This window comes from Acanthochromis polyacanthus, chromosome 4 (genome assembly GCF_021347895.1).
Source record: "Acanthochromis polyacanthus isolate Apoly-LR-REF ecotype Palm Island chromosome 4, KAUST_Apoly_ChrSc, whole genome shotgun sequence".
In the NCBI taxonomy this organism is placed as follows: Eukaryota; Metazoa; Chordata; class Actinopteri; family Pomacentridae; genus Acanthochromis; species Acanthochromis polyacanthus.
Window position 1 is genome coordinate 19,664,252 of NC_067116.1, and position 25,454 is coordinate 19,689,705.

The 25,454-nt window shown below is 40.5% G+C and overlaps 1 protein-coding gene across 1 annotated transcript in view; it reads left to right on the forward strand.

Annotated features, from left to right (window-relative positions):
- Positions 1 to 25,454, forward strand: part of cachd1 (cache domain containing 1) — a 117,750-nt gene that overhangs the window by 22,429 nt on the left and 69,867 nt on the right. The window contains exon 2 of the mRNA XM_022204529.2: positions 22,643 to 22,705. Within this exon, the coding sequence (XP_022060221.2) occupies positions 22,643 to 22,705 (63 nt within the window). The remainder of the gene's footprint in view (positions 1 to 22,642; positions 22,706 to 25,454) is intronic.

The window sequence follows — 25,454 nt, forward strand, 5'->3', positions numbered from 1 at the left end:
TTACTTAAGCATTCATTTGTATTTTTCTCCCGCAGATGCCCAGTTTACTCTTTCTACACTGCTTTCTCATTTATCATCCACTCTTCTGTGGTCCTTCCCATTTTGTATCTTCCAGATTTTTCTTTCCAAAAGGCCAGCTTGTTACCATCTTTGGCTGGCTGGTGCCATGCTATCTTCTATCTCTGTGTCTAGACCAGGCGTTGGCACTGTCAGTCAGCCAGGGTTTCTGCTGGCATCTCTTGGCAGCTGAACAGGAGACAACGTTAAGGTTTTCTGTGCATTTTCTGGAACTCCTGTGATATGTAAATATATGTTTCCAGACAATGTGCTGCATCCCGCGGCAGCCTGCAGCCCGTTTCTTACAGGGAATCTTTGCATTTTAATCCACTGATTGAAAAGCTATTCATATTTCTGTAGAAGATTTAAGGGTGCTGACTAGGTGTGGTTGTGATTGAACATGTAACTTGTTATTTTAGATAATTTAAACGTCTGCAGAACTATGAGCTTCACACTTTCACACGCATTCTTCAGATAGAGCAGGACAAAGTAAGATATATGTGAATTTAGCGTGACCTGGGAGGAAATTCTTGGATCAGGTTTATGTTGGATAATTACAGAAAAAAAACTCTGCATGAAACTGTTTATATGATAGAATCATCAAATAATATATATTTATCACAAAAGCACACCAGGCATCAACTACTTGGTGGAAGTACCATAATGGCAAAATAAAGTTTAGACAGCAGACTGGTTAGAAAACTTGGAATACTCTACAGTCTGGCTGTCAAAAATTCTCAGATGCTATTTTACACTGTGCTGTCCTTTAAAGTGAAGCATGTGGCAGACTAAAACCTGCTCTGTTTTCTGTTTTCAACCAGTCACAGGGGCACAGCCGGATCTCTTACCTTTTCCGGAAACGTTAATCCGTCAGTGTTACTTGGTCTATGTGTGAAAGGGCTGTTAGACTGATACTGAGCTCTGTGGGAACAGGAGCCTGTGTGAATGTGTTCATTTTTGGTGTTGTGTGCACCTGTGTGTCTGTGTGTGTGTATGCTTGTGCTTATGTGTGCCCTGGTAACGGTGTCTTGATTTACATTGCTTCACCTGTGTATGTAGAGAGGTATCTATAATGAAACGACGTAAATTTATAAATGGGCGGTTGTTTTGCGACAGTTTCTAAGGTTGCTCTATTATCTCTCAGTAGGTCATTGCAGACAATGTTGCAAATTGAAAACCAGCACTGGTTTATGGTGGAATTGGATTTCTGAATATTTGTGTCAAGATGGATGAAGTGCTTTGATTTGTGTGAAATAAATTTCAGAGTGAAAAAAGTCCAAATATTTCACCATCAAATTTCTATAAAGATGAACTATATAACAATATAACAATGATTTAATGTTTTTGGTACAGCAGAAAAAAATAAATACATTGGTCATTATTCTTATTGTAAAAGTTAAAGAACCATTAAATCCAGCAGGGCAATTTCAACTTTACAACTGCCCAAAGTAACTGTCTCTCTCTTTTGTTGCCAACAGAGGGCATATGGCTTACTAGGTTTGAAAAATCTTTATTGCAGTTGCTAGTGAATAACATGAATAGAGTTTGGTATTTACCTTTGAATGTTAAGCCTATGAAAGCAAGACTCTGGGTCTGAAAAGCGAAGCCAATGCAGAAATACCTTAAACCTGCATTATGTCTACTGTCCAGCAGGGGGCGATTCCCCTGATGGTAAAAAGAAATCAGACTGTATAGACTTAAACAACAGAATGACTCTGCTTCTCACTTGGCTTGTTCCCTCAGTAAACATATTTCTAATGAATTTATGGTCCCAATTGCTATTTTCATATCTCTTTCAATAGAGTATGATCTTTATTTTGTAAGTTATGATTCAGTTTAGAGTAAAATAGACAGTACATTGGGGCATTTTTTTCCCCTCTCTCATGGCTGCCTTTAGATTGACAGATGGCTATGGTATTGGCAATATCCTTGTGTTCTCAGGCAGATTCACCCTGCATTTGTTACATCTGATCTGAAAAGTGAAAAATGCCAATGACCAAATGCCAAACTCAGGATTTCTAAACAACAGATCAATGTGTACCATCATAGTGGCTATGTACATCTTTTGTATACATTCTGCAGTATTTACATTTAGTGTAAACTTCACATAGTGGTTCGGTGACCTTGTGATCGTGCATACATAGATAAAAATATCCTTCTGACATTAACTGTTTTGGTAAAAAGGTATACTAAGCTCACAAAGTCTCAGCCTTAACGAAATGCCATGTACCAAACAGTTCTGCACAAAACACATAACCTTGTCATTAGCGATGCCGTGAAATTCATATAAATCAGTTACATTTTTAAAACATACTGTGAGAAAAATCCAGTTAACTTTGCAGGACTTAGAGACAAAGCAAACACCTCAAAATTTAACGAATCAAAAACATTCATCTGCAAACCACACTATGTCAGTAGCATTTTCTCAAAAAATTAAGTCCTTTTTTGGTATAAAAGAAAAGGGGACTAGATAATATATAAAATATATCAATACATAATATGACACGCTGTCATACCACCCACCATGAAAATGTGAATAGTTTTTTGGTGTTTAATGAGGTCCCAAAACAGCCAGTTTGACTGAGGCATGATTGCCAAATGTGAGATGCTTTTTTAAGAGGAGCTGTCATATGTCTTCTGCATACATCATCACAGAAGCACGGCTCTCCTTCTCCTCACATTCACAGCAGCAAAGTCCCTTGTCATTTACATACCAGAAACTTGTGAATGTCCTTGAGGAACTCTTTCTCTCACTCTCTTTTGAAAGCACTCACGCTCGAGCTTCTGCACACAGCAACGATCAACTCATGAATCTGAATGGGAGAGGTTTCCGATGTTTAGACAGCACAGGAAAAAAACCCTGATGCATATTCTGCTGACATCCCCCATAGTTGACACATTCATGAAACAAAGCCACCATGTGTGCATGTGCACGTACATGTGCATGTGGTTTGTTGACTATTAATGAATTAAAACTACGTATTTTTTCTATCCTTTTGCATATCGAAGATCTGTGCATGTGAGTTTGAAACTTCAATCCTGCAATCGTCCAAAAAACTTGTGTGGTTCTGTGCTGCACTCTGTGAACCCTGCAGTTAATGAGGGAGTAAGAGTGACACTTACACTCAGGGAATTCAAACTCAGTCTCGCTCTGTTGGGATTTACTCCAGGCCTCGAGTTCCAGTGATAGCAAAACTCAGATTGACGCATCTGGTAGATTCTTTTTTTCTCAAATTGTTGTGTGAAAGTTGCATATGCACTAAGAAAAATGACCTGACCTTGTCAGTCATGCTTCATTAAATTATCATGCAAACAGTATGCTTGTAAATTCATATCTTTGGAGTGCAGTGGGAGAATTTAACTTCACAGTCATGACAAAAAATATAGGATCTGACAATGGATATTTCTCTCATTTTATGTATTATAGGATGTTCTTTTTATTTATTTTTTAGGTTATTTATGTATTCTAGGAAAACAGAGTAGTGTATAACCCCTGCAGGCACTTGTGCTTACTCTCATGCTTCCACCTGCCCAGTGATTTCATTTAAACATGCCAAGTGTAATTCGGACCTAAAGAGAAGCTGAAATATGCTTGTATATTTAAGACATACCTTGTAGCAGCCGTATAAATCTAGTGCTGTGCTCATAGGATGAACATTAGGGAGAGAAATGTATGTCTAACATAACACTAATAATAGTTTTCCTTATCACAAACCTTGGACGTGCATGGATGTTATTCTCACCACAGTGAAGGAATACACAAACAGTGTATGTGCATTTGTAATGGAGAATTCATACCTGAATTGAGACATATTGTAGGAGAAACAAAAGCTCTGTTGGACAACTAATTTTTGTGCATCTTCCTCAGCTTTTGTTGCACTGTACAGCATCTTGGGAGCAGCAGTTACAACAGCAAATTTAACTAGAACAGCCTTGTCAGCTAACTCACCAGCTAGTGCTAGTTAGCTGCTAGCTGTCTAGTATTGATTTTAAATTTAGTGTCTAAATAAATACATGTGTCTTAAATGGTCAAAAAAATGGTTAGCAAGTATATTCAACTCCGGTAATTAGAAAATGGGCCTTTGTTGGTCCCCATTTCAACAACTTAATCACTTCAGTTAGCTAGTTTACAAGCTAGGTAGCCGACATCTATCACATTTCATAAGCTAGCGCTAGCTTTTAAATTGTCAGATAGCTGGAACCTTTATTCCCTAAACTGAAGATTGAAACAAGTCATTATTTGAAATATTATTGTTAAAAATAGACACTTATTTCTATTTTCTTCTGTTTCTAAGTGTGTTTCATCATATTTAAGTGGGAAACATAAATTTATTTTTCATTTTCTCCCATTTTCTTTATTAATTTGTTGTTCCTGCTAATTTCTGTGAATGAAAACTGCTCTTTCCATTCAAATCCACGTCGAAAAAATAAAGTATGTTCTGGGTTGAAGTAATCAGTTTGAGTAAATTAATCTGTGAGCAATAACAGAGCCGTGGCTCAAAGGAAAAGAGGCAAACTTGGAGCAGCAGAGCGGTGAGTGAAAACACAGCGTCACGATGCTGCAATAATGAGAAATTAGTTAAAATGTTTAAATTGTTGCATGTTTCAGAGTGTGACATGCAAGTTGCTGTAATATTTTGTTTGATGGATATCACAAACATTGATCTGTGTGTTTTTGTGTGGATAAAGGATTTGCTGTGGAAATAGGTTTTATAATTGTGTAAATGTAACGTGTTTGATTCCCATTTGCAGCCAGTGGAGCAACAATTCGCTCACATCTTTTAAAGCATAAATGAAATCTGACACAGAATCATGCAAAGAATGTCCAAATATTTACTGTAGCAACACTCACTGTTCAACTGGGTTTGACACAGAACTTTGTCAGAAAGTCTTTGTATTTGTACAGTGTGGACTGTGTTTATAACAAAGGTCTCATTTGAGTTTGTGGGAATATTGTCTGTACGTCACCTGAGCCAAAACCAACAGGTGCACATTTCTAATCTCTTTCTGTTTGCATTTCATTTTTCCCCATCTGTCTTTCTCCCTCGCTGCCTTTGATCTCTCTAGCGACCCTCAACTCCAAACACCAGCTCTTTCTATTTTAACTCAAACTGATAGGTCACTTTATGAACAGGTTCAGTCATCAGCTTCTGCTGCTTTTTCCTTCCTCTTCCTAATTTCATCCTTATCCTCCTGTCTTAGTTTTTATTTCTATTTCCTTACCGTCTGTCATTCTTTTCTACTTATAATTCTCCTATTTTTCTCTTGGTCTCTTTTCCTCTCCTCCAAGGCAGTTTTCCGGATGCAGGAGATTTGTGTACATGCATGGATTTTATGTGTGTTCTTTGGCATTGTGGCTACCTGCCACAAACGAGGGTCGATGTAGACGGGTCAGATGTGGAACTCGAATGAAAAAGCTTTTCACTGTGTGATGTCTCAGGCTGTTATTTGTTCCATCTTTATGTGTGCGTCTGTATGACTGCGCATAGACTAGCTTGTATGTGCTTTTCAGTAATTTAGCCGAGCATGGGCTGATGTTTTCCTTCCTCACCACAGCTCCCAGGTTGCCTCCCTCGGCACGCTGAGTCGCCAACACAAATCCTGCATCCAGTTAATCATCTCAAGTCATAAAGATTAATGTTGTGCGGTGCTGTGTTACGCTATGACACACATTACTCTCCTTGGTAATGATGTTTTCTATTAGTTATAGTGTGTTTTGAATGTTGTCGTTTGTATGTAATGGTCGACACCTGTTGCCCTCATACGTCTGGGAATGTGCATTGTACGTATTCGGCAAGAAGGGCTGAATGTTTGGGAGACCTCCGTGTGAACTAGTGGACGGTATCTGATTATCAGATCAACATTGTTTCCAGAGGGAAGGAAATTCTGAATTCCTTGCTTTTTGTTCCTTGTTAAAGAAAACTTTGTTTCTTTTCTTTATATGACACAAACAGATTTCAATTCCCCTCCAATGTATGGGGGCAACAGGTGTTTAACCTAAAGAAGCCTTGTAAATATATTGAAAACTATCTACATGACTCAAGATCAATGCTAGGACACATACTTGCTGTACCATCCCATTCTCTTGAACATGACGTCTTTTGAAGGTCTTTATGCCCAAAGTGCGCTCAGAGTTGAAACATTTTTCTCAGCAAATCTGTGCGCTTTATAGAAAATGCGTGATGCAAAAGGTGAAGAAACTGAAGTGTAGAAACAGCACATTTAACGCCTCAAATTGATGGGATGTTGTTTTAAAATGGCACAAATTTTTCAGTTCATACTCAGTTCCCTCGGTGCCATTTGTGCATCATTCATTGTCAGGATTTGACCCAGTTACGTTGTTGTGGGTGAGTCAGGGAGATGTTTTGTTCCAGTTTGTTTCAATCTCTGAGAAATCTGTCTTCGGAATGAAAGATGTAAATAAGAAATGAATAGAAGTGGCAGCAGTTTGACAGGGTGGAGTCGCACTGAGATGGTTATTGTCAAGACATTTTATTAACCCTTTAATGGCAGCTCTGCTCAGTTGCCGTTTTATTGCGTGCACATATTTGAAATTTATTCACGCTAATATAGCGGCAAATCAATACTAGTTTCATAAAGTCTATATTGAAAGTAGCTTTAGTTGGATGGTAAAGTTGGTAGGTGTAGAGACGTTGAGTTAAATTGTTGTCTGTGTTTTATGTGTTCAGCTGTCGCACAAACTACTGCATCCGTACTGTCTAGTAGGTTGAATCAACACCTTTACAAACCAGCTTTAACCAAAATTGCACTTTATAACCTCATAAACATAAAATTTACTACACAACAGCTGTATACTGTTTATATGTATTTGTGTATTTCTTATTGTATATGCTCTTTTTATGTGAAGCACATTGTGTTTAATTGAAAGCATGAATTCTACTATAGAATAAAGTATTATTATTAATTACATTAATTTAAAATAATTAAGTCAGTACTTTCGAACAGGAAGCTGTAAATCATACCTTGAAACACTTAAAAAGGTAGGATTTAACATAAGATCAGGCTTTGCTACTGTAGTTTCATACATCTAACTACTAAATAATAGCGACCCCGGCTATATTTACGCTGGCATTCAGCCGAGGTGTGAGATGACATATAATGTTGCATAGGACATTTGTTTCCGTTTGGTCAAACTACGATCAAATGTCTTGAGATTTCTTAGATACAGGCCATGCCGACAGGGGTCGGCCGGACTAGACTGTGCTAGTTTAGCTTGCCAAAGTCAAAACCAGTATCATATGTAGCTTAATCCTCTCTGCAGAGTGACCCCTGCCTCTATTAATCAGTGCGTGTAACTGCCCTAAGAGTACATGAATTAGAACAAAGCGCTCTGTCTATAGAGGGACCTTATAACAGTGGCCAGACATGATCTCACATCGTGCTCAGAAACCCGAGAAGGAGACCACCCCAGGAACATTTTTTCTCCTCTCTGTCCCGTGTCCTTTCTTCTTCTTTATCTCTTTTCCATCTCTCCCCTCTGTTCCTCCGCTGTTTTTCTTCGACTCCCTCACATTCACCTGCCTCATACAATAACGTTGTTTGAGTCATTTCTGTTATCTCTCTCCTTAGCTTTCTCTGTCTCACATAATTTGAGAGCCATTATTCAATGTGATTCCTTCCATCACGTATTCTGATGTATTCTTCAGCCTTCATTAATTTTTTATCAAAAATGACATCGGAGTATTTGACTTAGTACTGGTGCAAATTAGAAAAACACCGTCTTCGATCTTCTTCTGATTGTGGTGACAACATTTACACAGATTTATCTATGCTGTGATTTACCGAGCCTTGGAAAGGGCAAGTGAAAGCCCTTACAGATGAGTCCACAGCACAGGAATGTGAAGATAATCCAGGATAGTGTGTGCAGACAGTGCAGGCGCCCCATCTGAACATCCTTTCACTTGGATGAGAGAGGGGCTTTCTTGGCAGGAAGCATGCAGTATATCAAAGTTTTGAATTTTATTGGGGCTGGGTGATGAGGCCTTTGCGCTCCGTGCGTCTGTCTCTCCGTCTCACCCCCTTTTTTGGGATGCAGCTGACGGTTTATCAGTCGTAATACATTCACACACACTCGCTCTGAGTCGGTATGAAGTTTTGGCCCTGGGAGGGTGTACCACGAGGGTGTGACTGGGACTTGTGGTGCCAGAGGCTGCTGGTAGGCTGGCATCGGGCCGGAGGTGGCTGAAGCCCAGTCCAGAGGTTAAGTGTTTTGGAGACTTTGCTTGGTTTCCACGGCTTTGCTGCCTGTTTGCTTCGGACGGGTTGTTTTGTCGTTTCGCTCAGAGCTGTTGGTTCTGAATCGCGTGATCATGGAGAGTTTATTTTTATTTAGTCCCAGCTGTAACAAAAGAAGAAGCACCAAGTACAGAGTTGATATCATAGACTCATGTATATTTGCATGAAGCACCCCACTTCCCTTTAGTTCTGTCTCTTTGATTTTCAAATGTTAAAAGCTGTATATGTGTTCCTATAGATTCCTACATCAAAGGGTGTATCGTGCACATTATCCAAGCTGCAGCAGAGATTCTTTTTATGTTTTCATCACATTCCACATCCTGATCCTCACGCTCATTTACCAGCATTCTTGCCATTAAGTTGGTCATATGATGTGAACACAGCGCTTACTTCAATTCCTCACTGACTCACTTCATCCACGTTTATTGACAAGACGTGTAAATCACTGATTACTCTGAGTGCGTGGCTGCACAGTGCTTGCTGGTTTAACTGCAGTCACATTTTGGCTTTCAGTCTCGCTCATATTGTGCGAACAAAAGCACTGTTATTTATGGGCCCTTTGATATGGAGAAACATTCAAAGCCCCCATAAAAAAAGAGAATTTTTCTCATTATCGTGCATTCCTTTGTTGAACTAATTTGACCGCAGCGTGTGAGGTTTTGTTTTGGTCCTCTTTCACTCCTAGATTTTATCACCTTAATGGAGGTGCTCAGGTATGCAGCTTTGATCAGCCTTTGGAACGTTTTCACATTGGCTCCACTTTAGCAGCAAGTTGCTATTCCCACAATGCACTGCAGGCCTGGCGCTACTGCAGATACATACTATGTGTGTCACTGCTTTCAGGTTAGAGTCCAGAAAGTGAAGTAAATCTGTCAGATACCCGATGTGAAAGTTGAGCAGTTTATTTAAATCCAAGCTGTCCTTGTCTCTAAGATCATGGATTTTGCATTGAGCTTAAAACTGTATGTGAACTTTTACTGAAAAATTAGGAACATGACCATTACAAATTTGTTTTTCATAAAGTTTTAGCACGTCCAATTAGTCGGGCATGATTAGTGTGTGGTTGCTGTGGCTCGAGGCCTTGTTTTAATGACTCGATTGCTTTGACTTCAAAGACCTTGTGCGGTGAAAATCATAAGGTAATGACTTATGCCCAGTGCCTCTTACCGCATGCACTTGACATATGCTCTCAGGCACACCCAGTAGTTTTGTGCTAAACAGAGGAACCTGGAGAATCATACAGAGTTGCGACCTTTGAATGATGTGTGTTTGTATCACAGAACTTAAGGGCTGAATATCTCCTTGTTTACCCCATGTCCTTCACTCTCCTTCCTGCCCACAATTTATTATGCGATGCTCAGTGCCCATAACACTCGTGTCATTGTTTCTTAACACCCAGTGACAGACAAAGAGTGCCAGAAGCCTCATTTACTCTCACTAAGCTCCTAGATTATGTCTCTCAAGTGAGTTACAATGCTTCGTTTTTGAATTGCAGCTAAGCCACAGTTCAGATGGTTCATTACCATCCTTTATCCTGTAAATGGGGTGGTATTAGATGTACTAGAAGGCTGCTTGAGCTTGCAGAGACAAGAAAGTGAAACACCGTTACTGTTACTTTCAGTTTTATCTCTGTTTATTTTGCTGCAAAAACAATGTTCAAATTAAGTTGTTAAACACAGCGTTAATCTTGCAGCAAAAGTAAAGTGAGAAAGAATAAACAAAAAAGCAAAATACACCTCATTTTGAATAAAGTCACACCCCTATACAGTATATCAGACCTTCTAGATGTTACTGTCTCTTCATTAGTACCAAATAGAAGCCAATTCCTGTCACATTTTCCAGTTTTGCATCTTTATTCATAGTAATAGCTTTAAGTAAACATCATCCTGTCTTTGGTCTCGCTAAGTTTCTATCACACGTTTTTTTTTTCTGCTCTCGTCTGACCCCGCCCCACTTCTCCACACTTCTCTCATCCCCCTTTACTCCTTCTTCTGTTCTCCACCCTCCATTCCCTCTTTTTTTTCTTTCACATGTGGAAAGCATTATGTCCTGTCTGGTGGAGAGGGAGAGCAAATATCCCAGGCTGAGACTGAGAGCCTCTTGGGGAGGCGTAGGAGTTGGTGGGGAGGCTGTTAGGATCTGCATGGTGGTGACTCTCTCTCTCTCTCTCCCTCTCTCTTGGCCCTGATGCTGTTTGGACAAAAGGGGGTCTTGTTATTTCAGAACCACAGCACCCGGTAGCTGACAGGCCTCACCCTCCCACCACATTGGACTGGAGGAGACCCTGGTCGAATGAGGTGGAGGCAGATAAAGAAAGTCCATTTAGAGTTCGCCATAGAAAGGCACTGGCCCCTTTGCACACTTGTTCGTTGCAGGTGAGCATCTGTAGATGTGTTCAGAAACTTGCTGAAGGAGCCAGAGGCAGTTTACTTTTCATCATTTAAGGACTTATTGTGGTTTTGATCTGTGTTTTTGATTCGGTTATTGGATTTGTTCTGTTGTACTTTTGAAAGAACAGCTATTTTGAAGTTTTTCAGGCTGTTTGCAAAAATATAGTCAATCAAGTTTTCAAGTAGAAATTTGAGAAACCAGGCCAAAAAAAGAACAACATAAATCCTGTATGTCCTAGCTATACAGGCAAGAGCTTCAGTAATCAGTTGATTAATCAATAAGCTGATCAAATGAAAACAAAGATGGACCTTCTAGTGTGTTTCCATTTAGAGACCAAATGATTTACAAAATAACTGGGCGATTTATTAGTGGTGAAAATAATAGGCTTACCTCGAAGCTTTATTCATTTGTATTTTAATAAGCAAACATAAATGTCAAGTTCCATCAATAAGACGCCGCACCGTTTTGAATGCAGACTGTTCATGTGAATTGAATTTAGGGTCAGACTGTGGCGGGAAATGTCTGAGAGCCATTGTTGCGTGTGGCTTTTTTTTTTGTAAGTTGTTCCATATTGAAAAACCATCATACGTGACCTTCGACTTGTTGGATGTTGAGCAGGTTCCCAGTCTTCACTTTATGTCCCCAAAGCTGGATTCTCTGACAGCAGAGTAAAACCGCCACCACGCCCTCGCTGCTTGGTTCAGGGTCCAGAAAAGGGCAATCTGCGTTGTTCTATCTTTGTATCTTTTCCAGAAATTTCAAGTAAATTTGCAGGTCTAGTATTGCTTTCTGCCAAACTGTCCATTGATTGCACTGTAAAGCTCTGACAAACCAATGTGGGTACATCAGGGTTTCAAGTTACTACATTACTTTGGGATTTCTTCCCAAGGATCCAGTCATTTCTTTTTTAACTTAACTCTGACTGAAATCCAGTCCAGCCCTACCAGTGTGAGAATGAGGCATAAACGTAAAAGATTGACAACAGACATCAAGCATAAAAGTGTGATCATTCAGTGTTTCTGTACGGCACCCAGTGCAGCATGGGATTTAAGCTGAGTCCTAAAAGACTGTTTTATCCATTACAGCATTGCTATGACAACCCAGTTGTTTTTATGAAGTTATAAAGAACAGGAATCTTTTCTGCACATGGCATCAACCCTCTCTGTATTTTTCCACATTTCCAACTTCACAGAAACATTCACAGGTACACAGATACATGTATAGAAGAGTGAAAATGAAGCATGGTGAATCTGAAAGAACCACGGTGAAGTCTTTGAGTAGCAGACTGCACACTAACATGTGCTTCCCACGCTAAACACAGTGTGTGGGCTGGAGCTTTGGAGCCATTGCCTCAGGTTGTCCGTTAGTTAGATTCAAGCAAATTAAATTGACCCCCAGCACCCTCTAAATGCAACAGCAAGCAGTTGGCAGACACTGACAGCCAGTCATTTAATTAGCCAACCTGCTGCACTGGGTTGAAATAGAGACACACTTAATTAGCAAGGGTTTGGTTTCTCTACGGCCATTACAGTGACATTTAGAGATCCAGCTTTGACGTGCCTCTTCCTACTCAACCTCTCCCTCAGTTTTCCTTCTTTTTTGTGGAGCCAGGGTCAAAGCCTTGATGATTTTAGGGTTCTTTCAAAGCATCGAACGCACACTTTGGAAGTCTACACAATCTACTGTGCCTTGTCCACTAAAGATTTTTAGGAATTCTGGAAAGGCTAAATAGTTGCGTATGTTTTTCGTCATATCTGCAGCTAGTGATAATGTGTATCAGCAGATTTCCCACAGAGGGACCTTCCAATGACCATCCCAAGTTTCTTCTTGTGATTTCTGGGTTGTTAACTTCTTTTTCTTTTTGGCAATGTTATGGTAGCTTGGTTTCTATGCAAAGACTAAGACGTGCATTTAAAAATGAGCAAAAACTCAAACCATTTGAAACACAAGGCACTGAATTATCTCTCTTCTATAGGCAAGTGTTGATTTTTATCAGTAATATGTACGCAGTTTTTTCATTAACATGTTATGTCTGTGTCATATATGGGCACATAGATCATAAATTTCACCAAAAGTACATTTAATCTCACTGAGTAATGTCATTTTATAAATGCATCAGTTGATGTATTTTGTTTTTGTTTTTAATTTTTGTCATTTGGAAGCAAACCAAGCTCCCTGTATTAAAAAGACACAGTGTCTTATGGCATCATCAGCTACATGCTAACTCTGCTGTTTGTTGTCAGTGATATTTAGAAGAAAGTTGACAAAACACTCCATAGAGCTGAGAGGAATTACAGGGCTACTGTGTCTAAAACTTGACGGGTAACGAATGCAGACCATCCCCACCCCAAAGATGTCAGCTTACCTGTAGTTTACAAATCTGAAAAAAGTCTCACAGGGTTGTACTGGTTCCAGAAACGGAACAAATAGCAATCACAGAAAAAGCTTCGCTGTATGTGCATTGCAGGCATAGTAGGTAAACAGATACATTCTGTTGCATATGCGCTCTGCCAAGGATCTTTAAGCATGGTTATTAAATGTGTTCTTTATGGAAAATATTATTAGCTGTGGCTTTGAAGTTATACTGACACTTCTCATTGGTGCTGAACAGCTGAATGGTTCAACACTTTAACTCTTCAAATGCCTCAAGTCAGTTTGCTTTTAAAAATATTACCTTATGCTCCATTTACATATGTATGTTTTATTGATTTAAAGAGTAGCAAATCCTCCTTTTGTTTTCTTAATTTGCAAACCTTACGACTACCGTGGTTCTAGCTAGAGAGCCACATTTGACTCCTGAGCTATAGTTGTGTTGCACACAGTTATAATTGATAGGAAACGCATTGAATATATCCTATGAACTATTTCTTTGTTTTCTAGGTTAGTGCACCAGCTTTATTCTCACAGAAAAATGAATGAATGAATACAAATGTTTTTTCTTCCTCTGTTCTTCGGGCCTGTGTGTTATGGAGCTGTAAACTGCAGGTGCAATTATTTCACTGTTTTTTTGCACTATTGCGAAAATACAGAAACTCTGCTCCCTTTCTCCCGCTCGCTTTTCCTCTCCCAGGTGCCTGTTTCCTGGCTCTGCTTTGTAGCGTTCAGAAAAAAATCGAGATGGGAGGTGAGGTTGGAGATGAAGACATGGCAAGGGTCTAGGAAAAAAAGAAAAACACAACAACACACACACATGCACATCAGAGACGAAGCTCTAATGCCGCATCCTTGACTTCCAGCCCTTTGTAGTGCAATGAGCGGAGAGTTGGCTGGGGGCAGGGAGGGAGGGAGAGAGGAAAAGCCGAGGGGGGGGGGGGGGGGGGGATAAAGTTCTGAAGGAAGGAGAAAGCTGGGCTGTATACCAGCAGCATGGAGGAAGCAGCAGTTACTGTCCCTTGGGCTTTGGGCTTTTATCTGTCAGTTGTATGAAAACCAATCTTTCTGGCCGCACAGCTCCAAAACATCTCCACTGCAGCCTAATGTGTGAATGTGAAAAATAGTGTGTGTGTGTGTGTGTGTGTTTATGACCTTCACAGTCATAGAAATTTCTTACAGGTAAGCAATCGATAAGTTACACACGTGCAGCAGGCTTGTGCACGTTTGTAGCCCACACACTTACTTGATTCACAGTTGGCATGGAGTGACTTTGAATTTGGCCCCGCCCAAGGGATGATCCCGTTTTGCCCTGCAGTGTGTTCACAGATGAACCTCGGACCACTGAAGCCCCGAAGACAGGATTAACAGGAGTGTGTGCTTCTGTGGATGGACATATTGGTGTGCAGACTCTTAGTTATTAGTGCGGCTCACAGCTCCACTCTGTGCTTTGAAGACGGGTGAATTGCTAATAGATGTATTCCCAATTCAGCCCAACTTGCACTTCCTGTCTTCCCTACCTTTCCTCCACCGCCCTACTGTTCTGTTTTCCTTTACGTGTTCTCCTGTTATGCCCATTTCTTCCTATTGTATCCTTTTGAAACATACATGGCTGGTGTCATCAGTCATCTGTCTGGATTTTGTTCGCTGCTGCACTACGAACAAAAGAGTCACTCTAAAGAAGAAGGGCCTCTTGGGGTAGTTTATGACATCCCCAAGAGAGCCTGACAGAAGAGCTGAAGAGGCAAGCCCAATTAAATGGATGCTGTGTACGTAGGGGGCTCCCGCAGTTTAAGTGTTGATATAAGCTGCTATAACACTGTGCAGAGATGGAGAAACATAGTGATAAAAGGGCATCAACAGTACATTTTAATGGCATATGCTAAAACTTACTCTAAAACTGACAGCGCTGCAAAAGTTTTCTCCTGATGTTTATGTCTGCTAATCCTCCTCTTCTCCTGGCTGAGAAAAAGCTTAAACGATAAGTCGGTTATTCTTATACATGCACCAGTATTTCCTTATATATCCCAACAGCCAACAAATGCTTCTGTCAACACCAAATATAGCCCAGGATTGAAGAAGTGCAAGTCCTGGTATTTAGCTTTGTATCTCACAGTTTGAGCCTCCGCTGAGGTTTAGCCATTCCTGCGAACCAGTCGACTGTGGTTGGGATTAACCCCAAGGTGGGTGGACTTAAGAACTGGCCTAATGAGACAAAGGTTGCTCTGTGATCAATGGACAGCTATTTCAATGCATTTCTTGGGAGCCTAGATGTCAGAAAGATGGTTATTTATATAGATTCTGGGTCCTTTTTAAGTGTCCATTTTACAGTTCTTTGTTGCATTAGAGACAAAATAATATTTGGGTATTCTTCACCCTCGTGTCGTCCTGCGGGTCAAAAATGACCCGTTTTAATGTTTGAAAATGTGGAGAAAAAAAATGTTTTCACAGTAAAACTTCTGATGTCCATATTTTCAACATTTTTTGGGAAATCTTTGAACTTTTTTGGCGGGGAAAAAAGAAATGTTAAAACTGTTCTTAAGAACATTCACACATAAAAATCAACCAAAAGCCAGCGAAATTTGCTGGATTTTGGTTGATTTTTTTTTTGGGGGAATGTTCTCAAAGAAAATATCAGACGCTTTACTGATGTGTGTGTAATCATTTTAGATATTTTTAGGATATTTTCGGAAGATTTTTCCATTTTTTTGAAAATATTTACAAGAATCTTCTTGCCAAACTTGGGTGATTTTTAAAAAAAAAAATGAAACGTCGCCATTTGCGACGTTTTTAGTCGCAAATGTCGACCTGGCGACCGTGTAAATGGAGCACTCGATCGAGCTGAATCGCCTATCATGTTTTCTTCATGGAGGCAGCCACTTTGTACGATGTCATCAACCTCCCATGATTCCCGGCACTCGCGGCGACCGTCTAAATCGAGCGCTGCCGTACTTTACAAGCAATGACCTATTGCTTTAAACTGGCTTTATTTCACTGCTTCATAAATAAGGCTTAAGGCTTGTAATGCTGCTATCTAAAATGAAGCAACAGTGTTTCAGAATAATATGATTTTTTTCCCTCCACTGAGCTAAAAGGTTAGACAGATGCTTTCATATGCCAAGGACATGAACATGCTTTATGCACTGTGCATGTGTTGTGTGTAATGTGTTGTCAATCATTCCAGTTTTATTCTGGGATTTGGTCAATATTCATTAATCACATTTTTTGGAGAGCAAGTTGAGTTAGTTTTTTAGAAGCATCCATCATGCAGTTGTACATCATATTGTACTTTTCATCATGCTATTTAAATTGTATAATGTTTGCATTTGGTGCATTGTATTTTGTGTTTTTTCAAATATTATCTGGTTGAGTTTTGATTGGAGCATGGGCACTGCAAAGAAAGTTAGGCTGTAAATGATTTTCTCCATGACGTTGGTTCGCTATCCATATTTGTCCACATTTGATAAAATTTTTGAAATGTTTTATCTATCAGAACTGTGCTATCTGTAAAGATCTTGTTTAACCTCCACCAGCTGGATATCCCGTATGTACACTTGTCATTTCCTGGTATTTGTGATTGACGATGTCATTTTTTCCATCATGCCAAACTTTTCCCAGAAGAAGTAAGCAGTGAGGTGCATGTGGAAGTCCAGCACAGTAGTTGTGTCTGTGTACCTGTGTATATGTGGGTGTTTGATTATGGGTCACGGGAGGCCACAGGCCCACGGTGGCCCAGGCAGCCTCAGGCCTCTCAGGTTTCAGAGCAGAGCATTCCTCCCCGGCTGCTCCATAGCTGTGAAAACCGCAAAGCAGCTCCAACAACAAACACTCAAGGCACTGGGGGAAAGACAGCTAACCTGTGGCTAATCAACAACAGGAGCTCTCTCTCTCTCTCTCTCTCTCTCTCTCTCTCTCTCTCTCTCTCTCTCTCTCTCTCTCTCTCTCTCTCTCTCTCTCTCTCTCTCTCTCTCTCTCTCTCTCTCTCTCTCTCTCTCTTTAGGATTTGTTTCCAATTTTTCAGGTTTGCTGGCTTAATGGAAAAATGTAGTTCTCCTTCCCAGTGCCTATCCCTCCCGCTCTCCCATATTTCTCCTCTTTTGTTAGTGTAGTTTTAAGTTTTAAAGGCACATAATTCCCGCTAAGTAGTGGCAGCTCTGTTTGTGTGTGCTTGTTTGAGTTTATTTGACAGTTCCACATCTTGGACCTGCTGTTTTTCCACTAAGAAGGGTGTGGAACAGGAGACTGTCTGGGCTTGGTTTTGCACGTTGCAAAAACTCAGTAGTGAAATATGCAGCTGTACGTATGTGTGTATGTAATAATAACATAATGAAACTGTTTGTATAGCACTCCAGTGTTAGTCACGCGGCCTGTAAAATGAAAGAAATATGTACAAAAACAGTCAGCCATTACAACTGCTGAGTCTATTTTGACAATCTGGATTAAAACTCAGCACTTTATATCCATTTTATTGAAGACTGTGTTTATGTTAATGCCAGCCAACATTTATAGGGCACAATACACATAATTGAATTTTCAGAAATTAGATTGAATTCTAATCTACCAGAGTGTACGCTGAAAAGACTAATTATGCTCCAGAAGAGGGCATTGTAAAGACGTTTCAGTGAACAGTTGCATCTGTTTGCTTTTGTCTGTCGCTGCCTGACTGTATTTCTGTGCGTTTGTGTGTTTAGACTTTTCATTCTGTTAGGATATTTTTCAATTAGAGCTGCAATGATTAGTTGATCATTCAGTTAGTTAATCAACGGAAAAATGATAATCACTTATTGGTATATTTTTGCCCTTCCTTAGAAGAAAGTAGTCTGAACATTTTGGCTTGTGGACTAATCTGCAAACAAAATAGACATTTCATAGTGTCAGCTAGAGGCTCTAGGAAATGACAGTATGTATTTATTGGTAATTTATGGAATAAATGATTAATTTCTAAATTAGCCCGCCAACAGGTTTGAATGTTTTCTTCAAAAATCGCCGAAATGACACCATTTATCAGGGTGACACTGTAAAAGCCATAAGAATCCAGTGATCCTTGCACTATCTGTGTGTTTTGTTGGAAAAATCATCCAAACCTGAGCCTAAAATTGCGATATTTTATCAAGATCACTTCATTTTCAGGTTTTGTTTCAAAACTCGCCCTGAATTACCAGTTTTCTCCAACCAGACGCTGTTAAAACAAGAAACTCTGAGCTCTTCACAGGAGCTGGGAAGCCATCAGAGATTCAGCTGCAACCAACAGTCACATGATAAAATTCAGAAACCCTTCAGCTAAACTGGACTGAACTGCAGACTGTTTACACAGAGCAGATAGGTGACAAGTATACAATCAAGTTTAAAGTATAAGGAGTAAAATATCTATGTCCATGCACAGCCACCGTTTTCCAAATATCGTTAACCTATGGCCACTTGGAAATATCTTGTACATGATGATTCCATTCTTCTTTTTGTTAAATAGAAAATGAAAGAAATTAAATTTTGTTTTCATTTTTTATCGATTTATTGCATTGTTATATTACACACAAGACATTTCTTCTACTTTTTGCCATCATTTTATTGTTTTCACAGAAGTGCAGCCCTTTAAATTGCAGTAAAAATGAAGCCACAGTGAATAAAAATGTGACCAGAGTTCAGAGGGTTAATCAGATATTTGTCAGATTGATCAAAACTGTTTGATGTAGTGCCAATAGGTGGCGCTGGCAACAAGAATTGAGTTCTTTCTTTCTTTCTTGCTTTCTTGCTTCCTTCCTTCCTTCCTTCCTTCCTTCCTTCCTTCCTTCCTTCCTTCCTGATAAAACCAGGATCTTCTCTTGTTTAGACGACACTAATATCCTGAAGCTCATGTTGCCCTTTAGTTGTGTGAAAGCTTAAATTTGTCAGGAGGTCCAGTGAAAAGTGGGAACATGTTGCTGCGGCAGAGCAATTAGTTGATATTGAATGAGCCCCAGGTTAAGTATTAAGCATGAGGCATTGTGGGTAATTGGTGCCCTGTACAATGTGTCTAACAAAAGGTGTGGACGGGCTGCGGGAAATGGTTGTGGTGCAGAAACCAGGCAATTTGAGGCTTTGTGTGGCAGAGCAGCATCCAGTGAAACGCCTGCCTACCTGCTGCCTCAACACAAGCGTTAGTTCTACTCTGTTTGTAGCAGCCGCACAGAACTGCTGCCTGTGCTTTCAAAAGTGTGTGTTAGCAAGAGAACGAGCGAATATTTAGCTGATGGGACTCAGGAGACCCTTTGAATAAATGCCCGTGTGTTGCCGTGTGTTTTTTCATCAGATCAGGTCTGCAGCTCTTATTCCGCTGCTCTCTGAGTGCTGAGGTCACACCAGGACTCATTTTCTCCATGCCTTAATGTACCACTCCACTTCCTGTCCACTTAACAATATAAATCAGGGACTATTAAAGTGCTTCGGTCTGGAAAGGGAGTGGGGAAATTCAGCATCGGCTTGCGATTTGGGCTCATGAAAACCTTCATTCTGTGTTATAGCAGATCCTAAAAGTTAGACAGGTGACACATTCTCCCTCCAAACCAAGAAACTGATGCAAATGACAGAAGTGTGCTGTCTGGGTCTAAGGGTTCTTTGCTTTGGCAGATAATCAGGTTGATCGTTCAAATAACATGACTCCAGATGCACTTGTCTTAGCAGAGAAATCCATCAGTACGACTGTTAATGTCTCGGCCTTACTCTCTGGATCTAGAATCGGAGCATTAACATCTTGTGTGTCTCTGCTAGTGAAGTTATTTTTGGTGCTGTTAATTGTATGTAGTCACCCAAGAATTTGCTAAGTACCGTCATAATACAGGAGAGCATTTGGAATCCTCTGAATGGCTGTTTGGTGTTAACCTGTGTGATACGTGGTGATGATATGAATATGTAGAATGATTTTATTGGGGCCTTTTTGCTGTATTTTGACTTGCTCTGGTAGAAAAAGCTCAATTGTAGAAAATATGCTGATCTAACACTACCATTCAAACACACTCTTTAAAGTGGCGAATAAAGCGATATCTGTCGTACGCACAAGACTGGCCAGTGTATCAGTTGATGTATAATGCATAGTAATACTAATATAAACCCTTGGATTGGGATGATATTGATTAAACAAAGACTGAATCTAAACTAGTAGCAGGCTTGTTGGAATAACTAACAGACTGATTTATTTATGAGTTCCTTAACACAAAATTTTCTATTAACTTGCAACTAGAAGATCCCTGGTTCGCACCCCGGGATCTTTCTGCATGGAGTTTGCATGTTCTCCCTGTACATGCGTGGGTTTCCTCCAGGTACTCCGGCTTCCTCCTACACTCCAGAAATATGCTGAGGTTAATTGATTATTCTAAATTTGCCCGTAGGTGTGAATGTGTGTGTGATTGTCCTATTTTAAGTTAGTGTGTTATTTTTTAAGTTGTTTTCTTGTTGTTTCCTGTGAAGCACTTTGGTCACCCTTTGGACTGTTGTAAAGGGCTACACATATAAAACTTTGATTGATTGATTATTGTGTACAGTATTTATAATTTATATAACCACCACATTAAATGTGTTAGAATTGTTACCAGGCTACCCGTCTCCATATTTTGGTAGTTCATGTTCAGAGGGGTTCTATATGAAGTCAGGGAAAACATTCATATGCACGAAAATGTAATTACTAGAAATATCCTGCAAAGCTTGATATGACCGAAAAATATTTTGATGCTGGCAAACAGATCAGCCTTTTACAGAATAGTACCATCATGACAACTGCAATGTTACCAATGACTCAGCTCTGTAACAAATGATTGAACTGCAGCTTATGAAATGACCAATCCTGACTCCATGTTGTGGCTAATTTCTAATAGGGCTTCACCCGAGTATCCGAATGTTCGGTTGTGACGGTGGCATCCGAATATTAATTTTGAGATCTGAGTATTCGCCTCCCCCGCCGGATGATGTCGAACAGTTTTCGTCTCATGAATTCACCCGACGTGTCCTCCCTTCTGGCGTTACTATAGGAACCAATCCTAATATTCATCGTGTCTCACTCCCTTTTTACTCTCCGATGTTCTTGAACCCGTATTGCTGCTTAAATGTGGAAAACGTCTTCTCCAAATCGCCTCACGTAACTTGAAGCACACCGCTTGTCTGTCTGTCTTATCTTATCAGTTAATGTGACAGCTCTCACTTGTGAACTGCCGTGTTCAAAAGATAAGGAAATGGTGCGGAGACGGCCCGAATATTCCGATCCATTCGTCTGGTCTCCCGGGTGCAAATTTTGCTTTCGTTTTGTCTTCAGTTAAACTGAAGAATTCCCAAACAGCAGAGGTCTTCAGCATGTGTTTATGCAACGAAGTGAGGCGTGACGTCAGAGTCGGCAGCCACCCGGCCACTCCGGTGGTGTTTACAAACACGAATGGAGGAGCCGAAATGAGCCGAAGAACACGGCGGGATGAGCCGAAATGGGCCGAAGGCGCAGGGAAGAGACGAGCTCAGAATATTTTCGTCTGGGGGGAGGAGGGGGTGATCATATAGACAAATGTGTATATGTTATAGACATATGTGTACATGTTTATGTGATCACATGAGATGTGCCGATGTGGGCCGAAGGCGGAGGGAAGACAGTAACGCCGCATATTCTTTCCGCCCGGTACAGTCCGGGGCGGGTGGGTGGGGTGTGTGTGTGTGTGTGTGGGGGGGGTGAATATTCGGATACCAAAATTAATATCCGGATACCGCCTTAGCGAATGAATATTCGGGATATTCGGGTCCAGCCCTAAAGTCTACTATGCACCTAGATTGTTCAACAGAAGCACTTGTCCACACATACATGGATGTTTTTTGAAAGTGTTGCGTTTTCTTATAATATTTTGCCCCTTTGTTTCCACTTTGACGTCACCTAAAATATACCTTTTGGAAAACCCTTTGCAGGTTGAAGGTTTTCACAAAGTTACATGCTTGAGATCTGGATTTTTTGTCTGTAGAATAAAGTGTGAACAATCACTAACAAGGAGCTATGAATGAAAGACTTGATAAAATACAGGTTCATAAAGTTAGAACGTAAAGGAGGGAAAAAATAATTAAAGAAAATAGATACCAGTTTTCTCAGAGAACTTCTGGTGTTTTTCAGCTCTGACTGGCGTGGATACTTTTTTTTTTTCCTGCTCTCAAATTTCAGTACCCAGCTGTGGTGACAGCTTCATTAGAGCTGGCGGCTTAATTAGCATGAATGGCACACCGCCACAAAGAGGTCCTAGTGTGACTGGATTCCTTACGAATATGAGGTTGTGCAATCATTCATGTACATAAAAAGATGTGAGTGTTTCAACTATTCAGATTATATGCGGAAATGAAACATTGGTCTGCAAATCTACTGGGAAAGTACTTTTTAAAATCACCTTTTTCCACAAATCTGTAGCAGTTTTTCATAGATACATTGAATCCAGCATGTTAATAAGCAAGGTTTCTGCTCAACAGCACCTGAAACTAAATCTGACGTTTCCTCAGGTGATGATTTTTCAGCGACTGGATCTGAATCTTCAGCATTCCTCCCATTCTAACATCACTGTTTCTGCTTCCCTCTCTGCAGAGGATTTTCAGCTCGTTTGTGTACACCGAGAAGACATCAAACGGAGAGACCGAAGTGCAGCAGGTGAGTAACAAAGGCCTCTGCTGTCCTGTGTGTGTGCTTGCCTACCTGTTTGTGCATGCATGTGCCACGGCTGGTGTCTCTCTGTGGTCTTGTGTGGCGCTCAATTCGGCAGCCCCGAACACATACACCAGAGGCAAAAAAAATGGGGTTTATTAAAATTCTATGGCTGCTGTCTCATTGGCTTTGAAGTTCTCTGTCTGTTTTTCCACTCGTCTGTGCTCTGTCTCTCTCCCTCTGCTCACAATATGAGTGCAGAGCTTCAGTCAGACGGAATGAGAAGGCTCGAAGGAGAGATGAACCCAGATCGGTCAGAAATGAAAGATTTGCTTTAAATGACCCACAAGTCAAAATTTACACGTGCCGTTCTGTTCCGAGATCGGAAAGCTACGCACAGGATTTTTGACATCCTGTGTCGAGGCTAACGTGATAGTACGCGGGCCTGGTGTGTAAGTGTGTGCGATAGTGTGTTTGCGTTCCTGCGTCAGGGATATTGGACGAGTGACAGTAAACAGCAGACTGGTAAACAGCCACCAGCAAGAACAGACAGGTTGATGTTTGTTTGCATTTCTCCTGTGACTATGTTTCTGTATGCGCTCTGGTGTATCCATCTGTGTCAGCACATGCACGCGTGGCATATATTTACTAGTCCAGAGGCAGCTCAAATTGGCCTCGAAGCATTGTTGTTTTTCTTCTCTGTAGATGTATCGTTGTCCTAAATAACTTGCAAACAAACAGTGTTCACTCGGCTCTGAGTGAATCACTTGTAGGTGTGCTTGAATACGTCTGAGAGCAAAGTTGCTCATTTTGGGTCCATGTTGGAAGAGTGTTACTGTTTTATTTCTGTGGCGAGCTCGAATAGAGTCCAATAGTTTTAACTCTAACCCTCCTGAGGCAGGCTCCAACTAATTCAGATGACAGCTCTGGCATAGTTGGCTTACTTGTTCTCTCTGGGCAGAAGGGCTGTGTCCCCGAGCCAAGGCGAGGCTCAATTAGGAGGGTATCTGCAGACTCGGAGAGAGGAGAGAGGGCAAGGAGCTACAGAGAGGAGGCCCCTGTTTCTTCTATGAGTTACTCCTCTGGAAATTCATTATTCAGAGAGACGAGCTGACATCTGTCCCCTTCTAATGACACGGAGCCTCCCTCTCACTGTCTGTCTCTGTCTTTGAATCCATCCCACGAGTGGATTCTCCTTGTTTTACTCATTGACATGTGCTGTCAGAGTGGTTATCATTAATTGAAACTACTGGCTGCTTTTAATGTTTTTCCGCTGGGCCAGATGTGCACGATGCTGGATTACCAAGAGGCTCCAACAGAGCAGCGTGCTGTTTTTAGAGTCGCTGGGTAGATTGAGAACTATGGAGTATGACTGCACCATTATGGCAACAGTGATACTTGTGATTCCTTTGATCAGTAATGAGGTTATGATTATGCTTCGCAATAGCCCACTAATTTTTAGGGACAACATTAGACGCTGCTTCATTTTTAATATTGCGCTGCACTCCTACTAATGTACAAAATTAGTTCAGCATATTATATTATATTATAATATTTTGGATGTCTGAGTTGTTGTTGCTGGGCAAGCACAGGAAGTCAGTATGGTAGCGGTAGTGATGTTGTTCTTCCGAGCCTTTATGTATTCATTGTGCTGGAGCTTGTAGCGTTTTTCAGTAGTTGAACAAGGTAATTGTGTTGTTTTCCCTCACAGACACAGGTCTTACACCCTATTCATATATGATTGGATCTTGCTTTCCCCCAAAATATGGAGTACTTCCAAACAATGGAAGATGATCTGTTTCAAGGGACCAACTCTGCACCTTCTGCTCCAGACAGTTTGATCTGCTGTTTGAGATGAATGTTTGATTATTTATTCAACCCTACTATGGAGTATCGTTTATAAAATGGTCTGTAATTTGCCGCCATTATCAACTAAGAATGCTTTGACAGGGCCTCACCATATGTAACAGATTGGACACTACCAAAGAGCTGCTGTTTAAAATATAATTGCATCTCATAAATTCTGTAAGAGAATTGAAGAAAATGATTTAAGGAGATTAACTGCTACAAATTACATGTGATTTAATCTTATTTGTATTCTCAACAAGGCCGTTAGCACCTGGTGTTGTAGTTTGGTTTGTGATGCAGCCAAGCACTAAAACTTTAATAATAATAATAATAACTTTATTTATGAAGCGCTTTCCGTCAGCCTGATTTCAGCAGGTAGGCTGTTTCCACAATGTAGGTGCCCGGAAAGAAAAAGCCCATTCCCCCACCGTCTTTTTACAGACCTTCGGGATATTCAGAAGTCCAGTCCCCTGGGAACAGAGAGCCCGAGCGGGGACATACAGATTCTGCAGGCTGGATAAATAGGATGGGGCAATTCCATTAACAGTTTTATAGGTTCCTTTTGACTAATCTCAAAAGGAAATGAAAAGCATACTGCATATTTTTAAAATAGCAACCTACTAGATTCACATATGAATGAAAACAGGGGGACAGGACAAAATCACTGACACATTGTGTCACAAGACTTGGAGTAGAAACCTTGTTAGTTTTTAAAATTTAATTAGAAAATTTGTCATACATAAATCCACATGCACTGCGGATTCTGTCAGCGTAAAACTCACTGTTTTTACTTGATTTCATCACAACCTACCTACAGAATGTGATAATATTTATAGTTCTCTCTTCAGTGTGCCACTCTGGGTTTGTGACAGTGTAACACCTGTCACTCTCAGCCCAGGTAGAGCCT